Genomic DNA, 13,650 nt, shown 5'->3' with positions numbered 1-13,650 from the left:
ATGCGACGCATAATGGTCATGTTAGATAATGGTACAATCCGAAACTGTTCAACTTGAGATGGACACAAATGTTCCGCTGCAACTACCAAACATTCTTTTATTAAATCGCCATCAGTGAAGGGCCGCAGGGATTTTGCTAAAAGGAAAGCAATTTTGTAACTCACTCTGAGAGCTGCCTCAGTTGATTTTTCTTCGTCATCCAGATCTTCTTCGAATAGCTTCCTTTTAAGTTTAATAACTTCCTGTGTACGATCTGGCCCATCACATTTTCCACTTCCGTAGTCTTTCGCATGGTACGACATATAATGTCACTGCAAATTAAATTTCCTAAAAGAATTCAGCGTTTAGTGACATACTAAACATTTTGCAACACCAACTTTTTCTGTAAACAGATACAATTCCTCCCAATGGGGGTTGAACTGCGAAAGCATGGTTGGGGTTACACAACGGCAACTTGACATGATTCTTAACCAGCGAAGTGACTGTTAGAGCTGATCGTAGTATTTTAAACGTTACACAGTCCGCGCGAATTCAATAGGCACATTGCGGGCCTATTCAAACGTGCGCGCGCATCTCCCCTCCCTCCCTACTCCGGGACCTTGCACCTGCTTGCGAGCACGTGCCTGAGCAGACGCGAGTACTCGCGCTCAAAACCGGCTAGTTGTTAAGCCCTGCCCTAGGAGCATGGAAAGATAATCTACGAGATGGTTCTAAGAGAAGAGTCTTCGCAGTTAATTCAAAATTTATCAATATAATCCCTTCATATCTCTTATGCCTTCAAGATAAATACAAGAGATCTTTTACCAAAATGCCTTCAATCAAAACACACCCACTCATCGAAAAGTTGTGGTATTTTAAGCTGTTGTGACAAACACTAATGATTTAACTAAACCGCCATTCAGTGCGAGTCTCATGGACAAGTTTTTCATACCTTTTTCTGCAGTAATTTACACAATATAAATATGCCTAAAATTATCAGCATTGAGCAAGTAGTGAACTTTTCATTTCAAATAAATTTGGACACAAAATTTATATTTTACATACATTAATACGTTATTTAGTGAACTGTTGAATTTCATATTCATTTTAGTCTTGTCTGTTAATGGCTGCCTGTGCTCGCTCAGGAATTCTCTTTCTCAAATAATTGATGAGTGATTCCACACATGAACCTTGGAGACCCTTTCAGCTGACTGCTGATCAAAAACTGGTTGTCTTTTTTCCAACTGTAAGGATATTCAAAGCAATGATGTGGGCTATGTTGCCAAGGTCTTCAATAAGAAAAAGTTTTTTTAATTTATTTATTTTACTTATGAAGTTCTGCCATCTCCCAGCATATTTATGTAACTGCCCCCTGTTGCTAATACAGAGCTTGTGTTTTAGTATACAGATTCAACTCCTGTGTCTGAAGTCATGATTTTTCCCAGTAAATCTTTACTTCCCACATAGATACTATGACACTTTGATGTGTAGTTAATTTACTCGCCAGCTCATTGTACAAGAAAACTGTAGTCTAATGTTGGTTTGACAGATGACAGTTTACTTCTAATTATTTCATTTTAGTAATGCCCACAGAAGTAAATATTATTTTCTATAAACAATGTGAAAATGAAGCCACTGTAATTTTTATTATTACAAACACCCATCAAAAGTTAATAATGATTAGGGTTGTATGCACTGGGTTGTAAGCATGTTCTGTAATCTGTACTGTTCAGACTGCTCTAGCCTCTCTCTACTTGGTTTGTATATCACTGGTCCATCACATCAAGTGACTAATCCATTTGGCTATAGAAATTGAAGTATACAACATGTTTACATAAGCTAATCAATGAATTTCTGTGCATACCTGATTTTTTTCTGGAAATTTATCTAAAATCCATGTAGCATCCACAATTGGATAAAAAAAAAGAATGGTGAACGAGTGAATGAATTTGCCCGTCTCTAGTCTGGAGGAGTGACCATAATAGACAGCGAGTCAGATATGGCCACATCTGGGGCTCATTTAAGGTAGCAAACATGGAGGAAAAGCTCCATAAGAATCTTCTACACCAGTATCGACATGCCATGTACCATGAACTTAATCATATACCAAGAACAGTTCTAGAGATAAAATTACCAAAAAGGGGGCCCAGATAACTACTGAATGTATGGCTTAGGATCCTACAGGATTACTTGAAAACAAGGGGAATGCATTGTGAAATGACACGGATACGATCACAATAGTGTAACAAGATTGGGAGGGATGACCCAAAGAGACATGAGAAATATGGCATGGAAGAAGAAGAAGAAGAAGAAGAAGAAGAAGAGATATAATTCAAGGAATGTAAGAGTTCATTTACCACAAAATTCATATGGAATCTGTTCAAGTAGCTGTACTTCAAAGCAGCAATCTGTACTAACAATGCATCACTGAACAAAATTTAGCTGTGAGGAAGTTGTATTTCAAACAAATTTTATAGTGTTGCCAATATTTCAAACAGCAACAGTTATTGTGAAGCACTTTTTTATTACAGAACTTAAAGAGTAATCCAGTAAGACAATGGTTTGATGTACTAAACACTGACCAATAAAATTCAATATCACAATTCCCCAACAGTTGTGTGTTCAGATTTTTTCCTCCTTAAGAAGTTATTTGAGAAACCAATCTAAAAGGCAATCAACTAATACTGAATGTACAACTAAATATTTCCCATCCTATTTTTTCTGTTCTATGCTAATAAGTTGCTCATCAACATCAATTCTGTTAGCAGATATACATTTGTTTTAACTGAAAACTGTGAAGCAGAAAATGTCTGACTGCAATATTAATACATTCAATAGTTTAGAAATGTGGCTCCAGCTATTGTTTCAAAGATGCATGTGGTATTGACAGTGTTATGTCAATCACAAGCGGCATGCCACCCGCAGCTCCACAGAACACACATAATTTAAGCTTGCCAGCAGGCACCACCATGAAACAATTATGTACAGGGCTTGCTATAACCTTATGGATGGCACTACAGATGCAACCACAGTATGCCGTCTTTGCTTCTATGCACTACATGGGAATGTAACCACCCACGCATCTTTTTAAGACCCTGTACACCGAGCTATACCACCCAGATATCGAAAGACTCACAGTGAGACTACTATGACCACTGTAAAATATTAATATTCAATGAACATGCAGAAATATTTCCTACACAATGTGAAACACAAACAATCAGTAATACAAAAGATACACATAATTTTACTATTTACATATTGTAAATAAATGTGTTGATGTTTTATTCATTTACTAAATGTTTGGAGTATTCAAGATTTGTCCAACCACTTCATACAAACTACGGACACAACAAACATTTCTGATGAATACGAAGGGACATGATTAAACATCATCTGTCAACAAACTCAATTACCTCTTCCAGGAGTGTCGAAAAATAGTCAATTGTTTTTTTTCTCTCTATGTCTTAAAGCGTACTTAAGTTTCATAGAAAACGGCAACCACTGGAGAGCCATCACTCGCTGCACTTATTCAGTTTCAGAGCCAACAAATACAAACATTATTGTTGAGCATAACAAGCCCAGCAGCCAATTACTACTGAAGAACAGAAATCCAGCTAACAGGTACTGCCTCCTCCCTTCCATTCCTTTGATGCAAAACAGGAGGTATGGACAGTGTGCTCCCTGCCGCCGTTGGATAAGCAGCTGCAGCAGCAAGTCGTATACTCCTAGCTCACTCATTTGTTACATAGTTTAATTCTTAATTTCTTTGCGTGTTTTTGGTACTTGCATTGTTTAATTCATAAATTTCGGGCATATTATAGTATTTGAGAGTGTAGCATTGCGTTTTAGTACCTGAATAGTGTAAATTCGCGTAGTCTCCTTCCGCCGCCGAGCAGTGTCAGCAGTGCGCAAGTAGCAGCATTACTGCATTTACTAGGCAATCTTGTATTTTAATAACCGTTTAAATTTTGTTGATTTGTTTGCGCTCTCTGTAGATTAGTTCAGACGTTCTTTGCAAAACAGTTTTTAGCATGGATAGGGACTGCAACTGCTGTCTTCGGATGCAGGCTGAGTTGGCATCCCTTCGCTCCCAGCTTCAGGCAGTGTTGGCTTCGGTCACACAGCTTGAGGCTGTTGCCAATGGGCATCACTGTGGGGGTCCGGATGGGGGTTTGTCGGGGACGGCCAGCTCGTCCCACGCATCCCCCTATTGGACTACGACTGTGGTTGCCCGGGATACTGCCCGCATTGAGGCTGATCCCTCACCTGTGGTAGAGTGGGAGGTCGTCTCAAGGTGTGGCAGGGGGGGAAAGACATTCCAGAGGGCTGAACGGAAGGCCTCTCCAGTTTGTCTGACGAACCGGTTTCAGGCTCTGTTTCAGGCTGATACTGATCTTCGGCCTGACATGGCTGCTTGTCCTGTTCCAGAGGTTGCCCCTCAGTCTGCAAGATCCGGGCGGTCGCAGAGGGTGGGCTTACTGGTAGTTGGGAGCTCCAACGTCAGGCGTGTAATGGGGCCCCTTAGGGAAATGGCAGCAAGAGAGGGGAAGAAAACCAATGTGCACTCCGTGTGCATACCGGGGGGAGTCATTCCAGATGTGGAAAGGGTCCTTCCGGATGCCATGAAGGGTACAGGGTGCACCCATCTGCAGGTGGTCGCTCATGTCGGCACCAATGATGTGTGTCGCTATGGATCGGAGGAAATCCTCTCTGGCTTCCGGCGGCTATCTGATTTGGTGAAGACTGCCAGTCTCGCTAGCGGGATGAAAGCAGAGCTCACCATCTGCAGCATCGTCGACAGGACTGACTGCGGACCTTTGGTACAGAGCCGAGTGGAGGGTCTGAATCAGAGGCTGAGACGGTTCTGCGACCGTGTGGGCTGCAGATTCCTCGACTTGCACCATAGGGTGGTGGGGTTTCGGGTTCCGCTGGATAGGTCAGGAGTCCACTACACGCAACAAGCGGCTACATGGGTAGCAGGGGTTGTGTGGCGTGGGCTGGGCGGTTTTTTAGGTTAGATGGCCTTGGGCAAGTACAGAAAGGGCAACAGCCTCAACGGGTGCGGGGCAAAGTCAGGACATGCGGGGACCAAGCAGCAATCGGTATTGTAATTGTCAACTGTCGAAGCTGCATTGGTAAAGTACCAGAACTTCAAGCGCTGATAGAAAGCACCGAAGCTGAAATCGTTATAGGTACAGAAAGCTGGCTTAAGCCAGAGATAAATTCTGCCGAAATTTTTACAAAGGTACAGACGGTGTTTAGAAAGGATAGATTGCATGCAACCGGTGGTGGAGTGTTCGTCGCTGTTAGCAGTAGTTTATCCTGTAGTGAAGTAGAAGTGGATAGTTCCTGTGAATTATTATGGGTGGAGGTTACACTCAACAACCGAACTAGGTTAATAATTGGCTCCTTTTACCGACCTCCCGACTCAGCAGCATTAGTGGCAGAACAACTGAGAGAAAATTTGGAATACATTTCACATAAATTTTCTCAGCATGTTATAGTCTTAGGTGGAGATTTCAATTTACCAGATATAGACTGGGACACTCAGATGTTTAGGACGGGTGGTAGGGACAGAGCATCGAGTGACATTATACTGAGTGCACTATCCGAAAATTACCTCGAGCAATTAAACAGAGAACCGACTCGTGGAGATAACATCTTGGACCTACTGATAACAAACAGACCCGAACTTTTCGACTCTGTATGTACAGAACAGGGAATCAGTGATCATAAGGCCGTTGCAGCATCCCTGAATATGGAAGTTAATAGGAATATAAAAATAGGGAGGAAGGTTTATCTGTTTAGCAAGAGTAATAGAAGGCAGATTTCAGACTACCTAACAGATCAAAACGAAAATTTCTGTTCCGACACTGACAATGTTGAGTGTTTATGGAAAAAGTTCAAGGTAATCGTAAAATGCGTTTTAGACAGGTACGTGCCGAGTAAAACTGTGAGGGACGGGAAAAACCCACCGTGGTACAACAACAAAGTTAGGAAACTACTGCGAAAGCAAAGAGAGCTCCACTCCAAGTTTAAACGCAGCCAAAACCTCTCAGACAAACAGAAGCTAAACGATGTCAAAGTTAGCGTAAGGAGGGCTATGCGTGAAGCGTTCAGTGAATTCGAAAGTAAAATTCTATGTACCGACTTGACAGAAAATCCTAGGAAGTTCTGGTCTTACGTTAAATCAGTAAGTGGCTCGAAACAGCATATCAAGACACTCCGGGATGATGATGGCATTGAAACAGAGGATGACACGCGTAAAGCTGAAATACTAAACACCTTTTTCCAAAGCTGTTTCACAGAGGAAGACCGCACTGCAGTTCCTTCTCAAAATCCTCGCACAAACGAAAAAATGGCTGACATAGAAATAAGTGTCCAAGGAATAGAAAAGCAACTGGAATCACTCAGTAGAGGAAAGTCCACTGGACCTGACGGGATACCAATTCAATTCTACACAGAGTACGCGAAAGAACTTGCCCCCCTTCTAACAGCCGTGTACCGCAAGTCTCTAGAGGAACGGAGGGTTCCAAATGATTGGAAAAGAGCACAGATAGTCCCAGTCTTCAAGAAGGGTCGTCGAGCAGATGCGCAAAACTATAGACCTATATCTCTGACGTCGATCTGTTGTAGAATTTTAGAACATGTTTTTTGCTCGAGTATCATGTCGTTTTTGGAAACCCAGAATCTACTATGTAGGAATCAACATGGATTCCGGAAACAGCGATCGTGTGAGACCCAACTCGCTTTATTTGTTCATGAGACCCAGAAAATATTAGATACAGGCTCCCAGGTAGATGCTATTTTTCTTGACTTCCGGAAGGCGTTCGATACAGTTCCGCACTGTCGCCTGATAAACAAAGTAAGAGCCTACGGAATATCAGACCAGCTGTGTGGCTGGATTGAAGAGTTTTTAGCAAACAGAACACAGCATGTTGTTATCAATGGAGAGACGTCTACAGACGTTAAAGTAACCTCTGGCGTGCCACAGGGGAGTGTTATGGGACCATTGCTTTTCACAATATATATAAATGACCTAGTAGATAGTGTCGGAAGTTCGATGCGGTTTTTCGCGGATGATGCTATAGTATACAGAGAAGTTGCAGCATTAGAAAATTGTAGCGAAATGCAGGAAGATCTGCAGCGGATAGGCACTTGGTGCAGGGAGTGGCAACTGACCCTTAACATAGACAAATGTAATGTATTGCGAATACATAGAAAGAAGGATCCTTTATTGTATGATTATATGATAGCGGAACAAACACTGGTAGCAGTTACTTCTGTAAAATATCTGGGAGTATGCGTGCGGAACGATTTGAAGTGGAATGATCATATAAAATTAATTGTTGGTAAGGCGGGTACCAGGTTGAGATTCATTGGGAGAGTGCTTAGAAAATGTAGTCCATCAACAAAGGAGGTGGCTTACAAAACACTCGTTCGACCTATACTTGAGTATTGCTCATCAGTGTGGGATCCGTACCAGATCGGTCTGACGGAGGAGATAGAGAAGATCCAAAGAAGAGCGGTGCGTTTTGTCACAGGGTTATTTGGTAACCGTGATAGTGTTACGGAGATGTTTAATAAACTCAAGTGGCAGACTCTGCAAGAGAGGCGCTCTGCATAGCGGTGTAGCTTACTCGCCAGGTTTCGAGAGGGTGCGTTTCTGGATGAGGTATCAAATATATTGCTTCCCCCTACTTATACCTCCCGAGGAGATCACGAATGTAAAATTAGAGAGATTAGAGCGCACACGGAGACTTTCAGACAGTCGTTCTTCCCGCGAACCACACGCGACTGGAACAGGAAAGGGAGGTAATGACAGTGGCACGAAAGTGCCCTCCGCCACACACCGTTGGGTGGCTTGCGGAGTATAAATGTAGATGTAGATGTAGAATACAAAATTCAACTGGAGCAGCACTTTACAGTCTACAAAATCTCAGGCAACTCATAATATCCTTTCTTCTTTTTGTGGGTGGGAGTACAAATTGTGTGATGGTGTCAAAAAGTGTTCCCTCTAGTAGAATATCAATCCCTATCTTACAAGGAACTCGTACGGGAAAACAGATAAATTTGAGTCACAGATCCACATAGCTGCTGCTCATTTAAAATTTTTGCATAACCGTTGACAGAGTAATCAGTCTTATAAGTAATGGACACTGAACGCATGGGTATCACTAAGAATTTTAAATTTAACGGTGCTTGAGGAGCTTCATTTCAAGATGAAAAGTTTCACAATGTAATGAAAAGTTTTACAATGTAATTATTCAAAACCTTGCTGACGAAAGGATACAGGCAGCAATTTTAAAGCATCAAAAGCAGTGGAATAATCAGTGCATGAGATGCCGACCCAGATTTCTTGTAAGTTCACGTGCTTCGAAGTATTGGTTAAGTGTTATTTAACGCTTGACTGCAGACACTGCTTTTTCTGCCACACGGAATACCAACTCTGCTCCCCCCCCCCCCCCCCCCACCCACACACACACACACACACACACACACACACACACACACACACAGAGATCTGAACCCTTACCCTCTCATCCTAGCAATACTCATTGGAACCGTAGATACAAGTTCCAGAATCACAAAGCTACATGTACAGTGCAAAATTTTGCCCTCAACTCAGAACTGACAATCACATTCAGCGTAATAAATGCAACCGATTCATTTATCTCTTCATAGATTTGGAATCAAACTCTCCAGCAAAATGAGCCTCTACAGAAATGGCACATTGTGTAACATCACATTCCCTGCAAGCCTCCTTGGCAGCTTTGCTTGTTCATTTCCCCAAGTTCCCAAATGCCCTTGTACTCAGTGGAATAAGATCTGCCTCTCTCACCACTGTAGGACGTACAGTTGGTCATGGGTTTACTGGGAAATTTTCTCTGCTGGGAGTACTGCTGCAGCAGTTGTAGGGCACTACGAGAATTGAAGCAGATGGGAAAATGTTTGCCCCGAAGACGCCTCATCTGCTCCAGTGTCTTCAAGGTCGCACAAAGTTCAGTAGTAAATACAGTAAGAGAATAATTACAGGGAAGGCAAATCTTAAAAACACCATTGGGAAATACTACTGAACAACCAAGAGAGTCCCCTTGTTTGGAGCTGTCAGTGTACACAACTTTAAAACTGTGATGCCTATCTAAAATGTCAAAAAACAGAAATTGAAACATAAAATCTGGAATGCAATCTTTCTTAAAATGCATCATGTCTAAAATAATTTTGCGCTTCAGTAGGAGCTAAGGTGGAGATCTGCTCTGACCTTGGTGTAAAACACTAAAACCAGCCACACCCATCTCTAAAAGGCAATCCTTCACATGAATCCCATAGGGACTCATTGCTCAGTGTAGAGTATGAAAGAGCCTTTCCATTGGTGGCCAAGCAAAGGTATGATACACAGATGTGTATCGAATAGACAGCTTCTTACAGGTCCGTTACACCATAAGAAGCCATCACCTAATGTGAAGCGGCAGCTCACTCTATCCTCAGCACAAATGCTCATAATGGGGCTGGTCTGAAAGGCTGCAGTGGGCTGCTGAGTTCCTGCATGCCCATGCACAAAACAATTGCTGCAGTACTATATTCAGATGGGTTGGCCTTGAAATCCAAAATCAATTTCAGATGCATTAGTGCTAAAATATCATGCTCAATGGAACAAAGTTTCTCTTCAAAATGGTGTGATTTTACTTCATACTTCTAATGAACAAACTCTATTCATGATTCCTGCAACATTACAGCAAAATGTTTTTCGATTTTTACAAAGACGACATGAGGGAATCACTAAGCTTTGTATGTCGCACTGTCTTGATACAATGAATGAATAGATTACTGCCACTGCGTAGACAACCAAGCAGTGCCGCATCAAACATTTTACAATTAACCCCATTAGATGGTCCTTGGCGAAACATTCGTATTGGTTTTACCAGTCTTTTATGGAACACATTACGAGTACATTGTCAATGCATCCAGTAGATACCTATTTGTCATTCCAACAAACTTTAGGACTAGTGCTAGCACAATCAAAGGTACTTGTTTCTGTCTTTTGTTTAGAAGGCTTGCCACAAACTATTGATTCGGACAATGGTTTGCAGTTTTCCTTATTGGAATTTCAACAAATTTTGCTGGTAAAATAGGATTCAACATGTCTGAACAGCTCCAGTCTCTCCTCAATAGGATGGTGAAGCTGAACATTTTATTCACACTTTCAAGGCTCAAACATCCAAACTTCATGATTTACACTGAAGAGAAAATGCTTTTTTCATGTTTCTTAGTACCTTTCGCACTCTGTCTTTTCATGATGCCTCAGCAGAAAAATTGTTAAAATGCCACCATCACCGTAATTTTGTTGCATGTATTCCAACCTAGACACCTTGTTTCAAATGCTAACTTTCCAATGAAGTTCAACATGAAGGACAAAGTTTTGAGCTCACTATACTGTTCACAGCAAAACAGGCACCCATCAATGGCATGAAAACCAACTTTGTTTTGTGATTATTGTGATCCTGCCATATAATATCATTTTTCAGAAACATTGCAAACAACTCTGAGCAGCCTTTGCCATTGCCTGATCCTGGACATATGAGTAAGCAGCCAACTCTGCCATAGAGGTAGCCTGACTGCCTAGGCAGCTGCTAATGCAGCTACTAATCTGTTGTCTTTCACAGCGACGTCAGTTACTGACATCAGTCAGCCTCACAGCCTTCAGCATCCTTAGCAGTGCCACTGCTGCACCCACCTGTGCTGCTGGTTGTATGTCCTACCCCCAATTGTCTGGCACATGGTCCCAATGGTTTGCAAGGTGAAATGTTGGAACACAGGTCGGTTGGCATCATCTGCCACTGCACCACATCCAACTCCGTCAGCTGCACCGTGGCACAGAGCTCCCAACATCGTCACCTGCACCCACACTATGTGAAGACGGTGTCTTTTTTTTTTTTTATTGGGGAAGGGGTGCTCAAGAGGGAGGGAGGAGGAATGTAGTATTGATGGTGTCTATGTCAATTGCAGATGGCACACAACGTGACAACCACATCTCCTTAGAAGACATGTCATATGTCATTTAAACACACTGTCAGCATGTGCCACCACAAGCCCTGCTATCTGCAGAGCTCGCCATATTCTTATGGAGGGCACTATGAATGCCACCATAGTTTGGAGTCTTTGCTTCCACTCAATGCACGCAAATGCACACATCACTGCTCCCACTCGTTATATGCAAATGCATCTAACTGCGCTACTTTTTAAGACGCGGTCCAGATCTTGGAACACTTACAGTGAGGCAATTATGAAAATAGAATGATGTTATTAAATATTTCCTGGGCAGGGTGGAACAGAAGCAAGCAGTTATAAAAAAGACATGTACAATTTTATTACGCTGTACACACTGTAAATACGTGTGTTGATGTTTTATTCTTTTATTGTATGTTTGGCATGTTCATGGTTGGCCCAACCACCTTGTACAAATTATAGACATGATAATGCATACGGTACAGTTTAGGACACAACAGTCAAAATGCCAGGAAATTAAAATAAATCTTAAAAATGACATAGCAGAAGCCGAATGTGGCAAATTTCTAGAACTAAATGAAGGTACAATTTAGAACTAGAATACTGAGTACCTTTCAAGCAAATTATGTAGCTTTGCATTTGCAAAGCAAATATTGTCCAGTGCACAGAAAATTGCATATCACACTTATTTTGAATCAGTAATTAGGCATGGCATTGTTTTTTGGGGAAGCTCTAGTTATATATAAAGTATACTGAAGAGACATAAAAAAGTCATCAGAAATGTGCATACTGCGGATCCAAAGAAACCATGTCACCCATTATTTAAAAATGTTAAGTTTAACAGTCCCAACCTCACACATCTATGAGATGACAAACTTCTAAAACAGGTAACTAGAATTATTTCTGGAAAATTATTTACATCATTTATATAGTACAATAAATTAAGATAATTTTATGTGTTTGCTCACCGATTGGAATTATATACTTAGAGATTGCTAAATAGATAGAACTGAAAAATCTTCAAGAGGCTAAAAGATAAAACATTCCGAACACAAAGTTAGGTCTACCGCAAAATATAAAAGCTGCACGATTCATTCCCACAGAAATGTTCCTATTTGGTGGACGGGTTCTTGAATGATGAACTGATAATCTAAGCAGGATGACACTGATCGTTATTATGTAACTACAACTGTTCATTCTCAAGGGAAAAAATTGTTAACTTTAGACTGCTGTACCATCTCAGCAGATATAATTTTATATCAGTGAATTATATTATTAATTTTGGCGAGGCTCCTATATCTTCATCACATGACTAACAAGCGTATTTTATGAGAAGAATAAATCACTATTGACTAATATTCAAATTAAAATAAGTAACCCACAAATTCCACCATATGAAGATAACAATATTCAGTTCATTACTCACTTGTTCTTCACTTACGCGAGCTGCTGCTTCATATCTTGCTATTTCCTGTGAAAGGAACTCCATCTGTTGTTGGTGTTCTCGTGTTTTACCTTCCCAAAATGATATTTCAGCATCATACTAAATGTAAGAAAGAAAAAAAAATGAAAATAAGTTACCCAAGAGCCTTACACAAAAAACATGAATAAGGTAAATATGTAAATATTCATGCAGTGAATTCATCTCAAGAGTTGCTTGTCCACCTTTCAAGCAGATCAATCAGTCAAGACTGCAAATTACACAATCTAATCAAGCAATACTTGAGTCATACAATGAAACTTTTACTAACTGCTACAAGGAATCAAAATGTATGAGTAATTTATAAAGGTTGTGATGTGTTATGATCTTCAGTCTGAAGACTGATTTGATGCAGTTCTCCACACTAGTCTATCTTGTGCAAGCCCCATCACCTCTGCAGATTACTGTAACCTACATCGATTTGAACCTGCTTATTGTATTTAAGCATTGGTCTTCCTCTACAGCTTTTACCCTCCGCACTTCCCACCATTAATAAATTGACAATTTCTTGATGCCTCAGGATGTGTCCTGCCAACCACACCATTGTTTTAGTCATTTTGTGCATGCAGTTTCATTTTCTGCTAATTCAATTCAGAATTTCCTCATTAGTTATTCAATTTACCCATCTACTCTTCAACATTCTTCTGTTGCACCACATTTTAAAAGTTTTTATCCCCACCCTGTCTGCAGTGTTTATTATAAATGTTTCAATTCTGTACAGGGCTACGGTCAGCAAAGACTTCCTAATACTTAAATTTATATTCAGTGTTAACAAATTTCTCTTTTTCAGAAATGTTTTCTTGCTAATGCTAGTCTGCATTTTACATCCCCTCTACCTCAGCCATCATCAGTTACTGCACAAATAGTTAAACACATTTACTATTTTTAATGTCTCATTTCTTAATCTATTTCTTATGACATCACCCATTTTAATTCAGCACCACTCCACTACCATTCTCTTACTTTTATTGATGTTCATCGTATAACCTCTTTTCAAGACACTATCCATTTATTTCAACAGTTATTCTGAGTCCTTTGTCATATCTGACTATTACAATTCAGCAGCAAACCTCGGAGTTTTTATTTCTTTTCTCTGAACTTCAAATCATTTTCCAAATTTTTCCTTGGTTTCCTTTACTGCTTGTTCAATATACACATCAAATAACATTGGTGCTAGGTTA

The 13,650-nt window shown here is 40.7% G+C and overlaps 1 protein-coding gene across 4 annotated transcripts in view; it reads right to left on the bottom strand.

The window, feature by feature from the left end:
• LOC124555026 (ras association domain-containing protein 8) overlaps positions 1–13,650 on the bottom strand; it is a 94,292-nt gene that overhangs the window by 38,170 nt on the left and 42,472 nt on the right. For 3 of the 4 annotated variants that reach the window (XR_006968508.1, XM_047128782.1, XM_047128780.1), the window contains exon 5: positions 12,416–12,532. Coding sequence is in view for 3 of the 4 variants with exons in the window: in XM_047128782.1 (XP_046984738.1) it covers positions 12,416–12,532 (117 nt within the window). In the remaining variant the exon portion in view is untranslated. The remainder of the gene's footprint in view (positions 1–12,415; positions 12,533–13,650) is intronic. The other variant, XM_047128781.1, reaches the window with a different exon arrangement.

Source organism: Schistocerca americana, chromosome X (assembly GCF_021461395.2).
Source record: "Schistocerca americana isolate TAMUIC-IGC-003095 chromosome X, iqSchAmer2.1, whole genome shotgun sequence".
Classification (NCBI taxonomy): domain Eukaryota; kingdom Metazoa; phylum Arthropoda; class Insecta; order Orthoptera; family Acrididae; genus Schistocerca; species Schistocerca americana.
The sequence above is the reverse complement of the archived record's forward strand: the minus strand, read 5'-3'. Positions and strand labels throughout refer to the sequence as shown.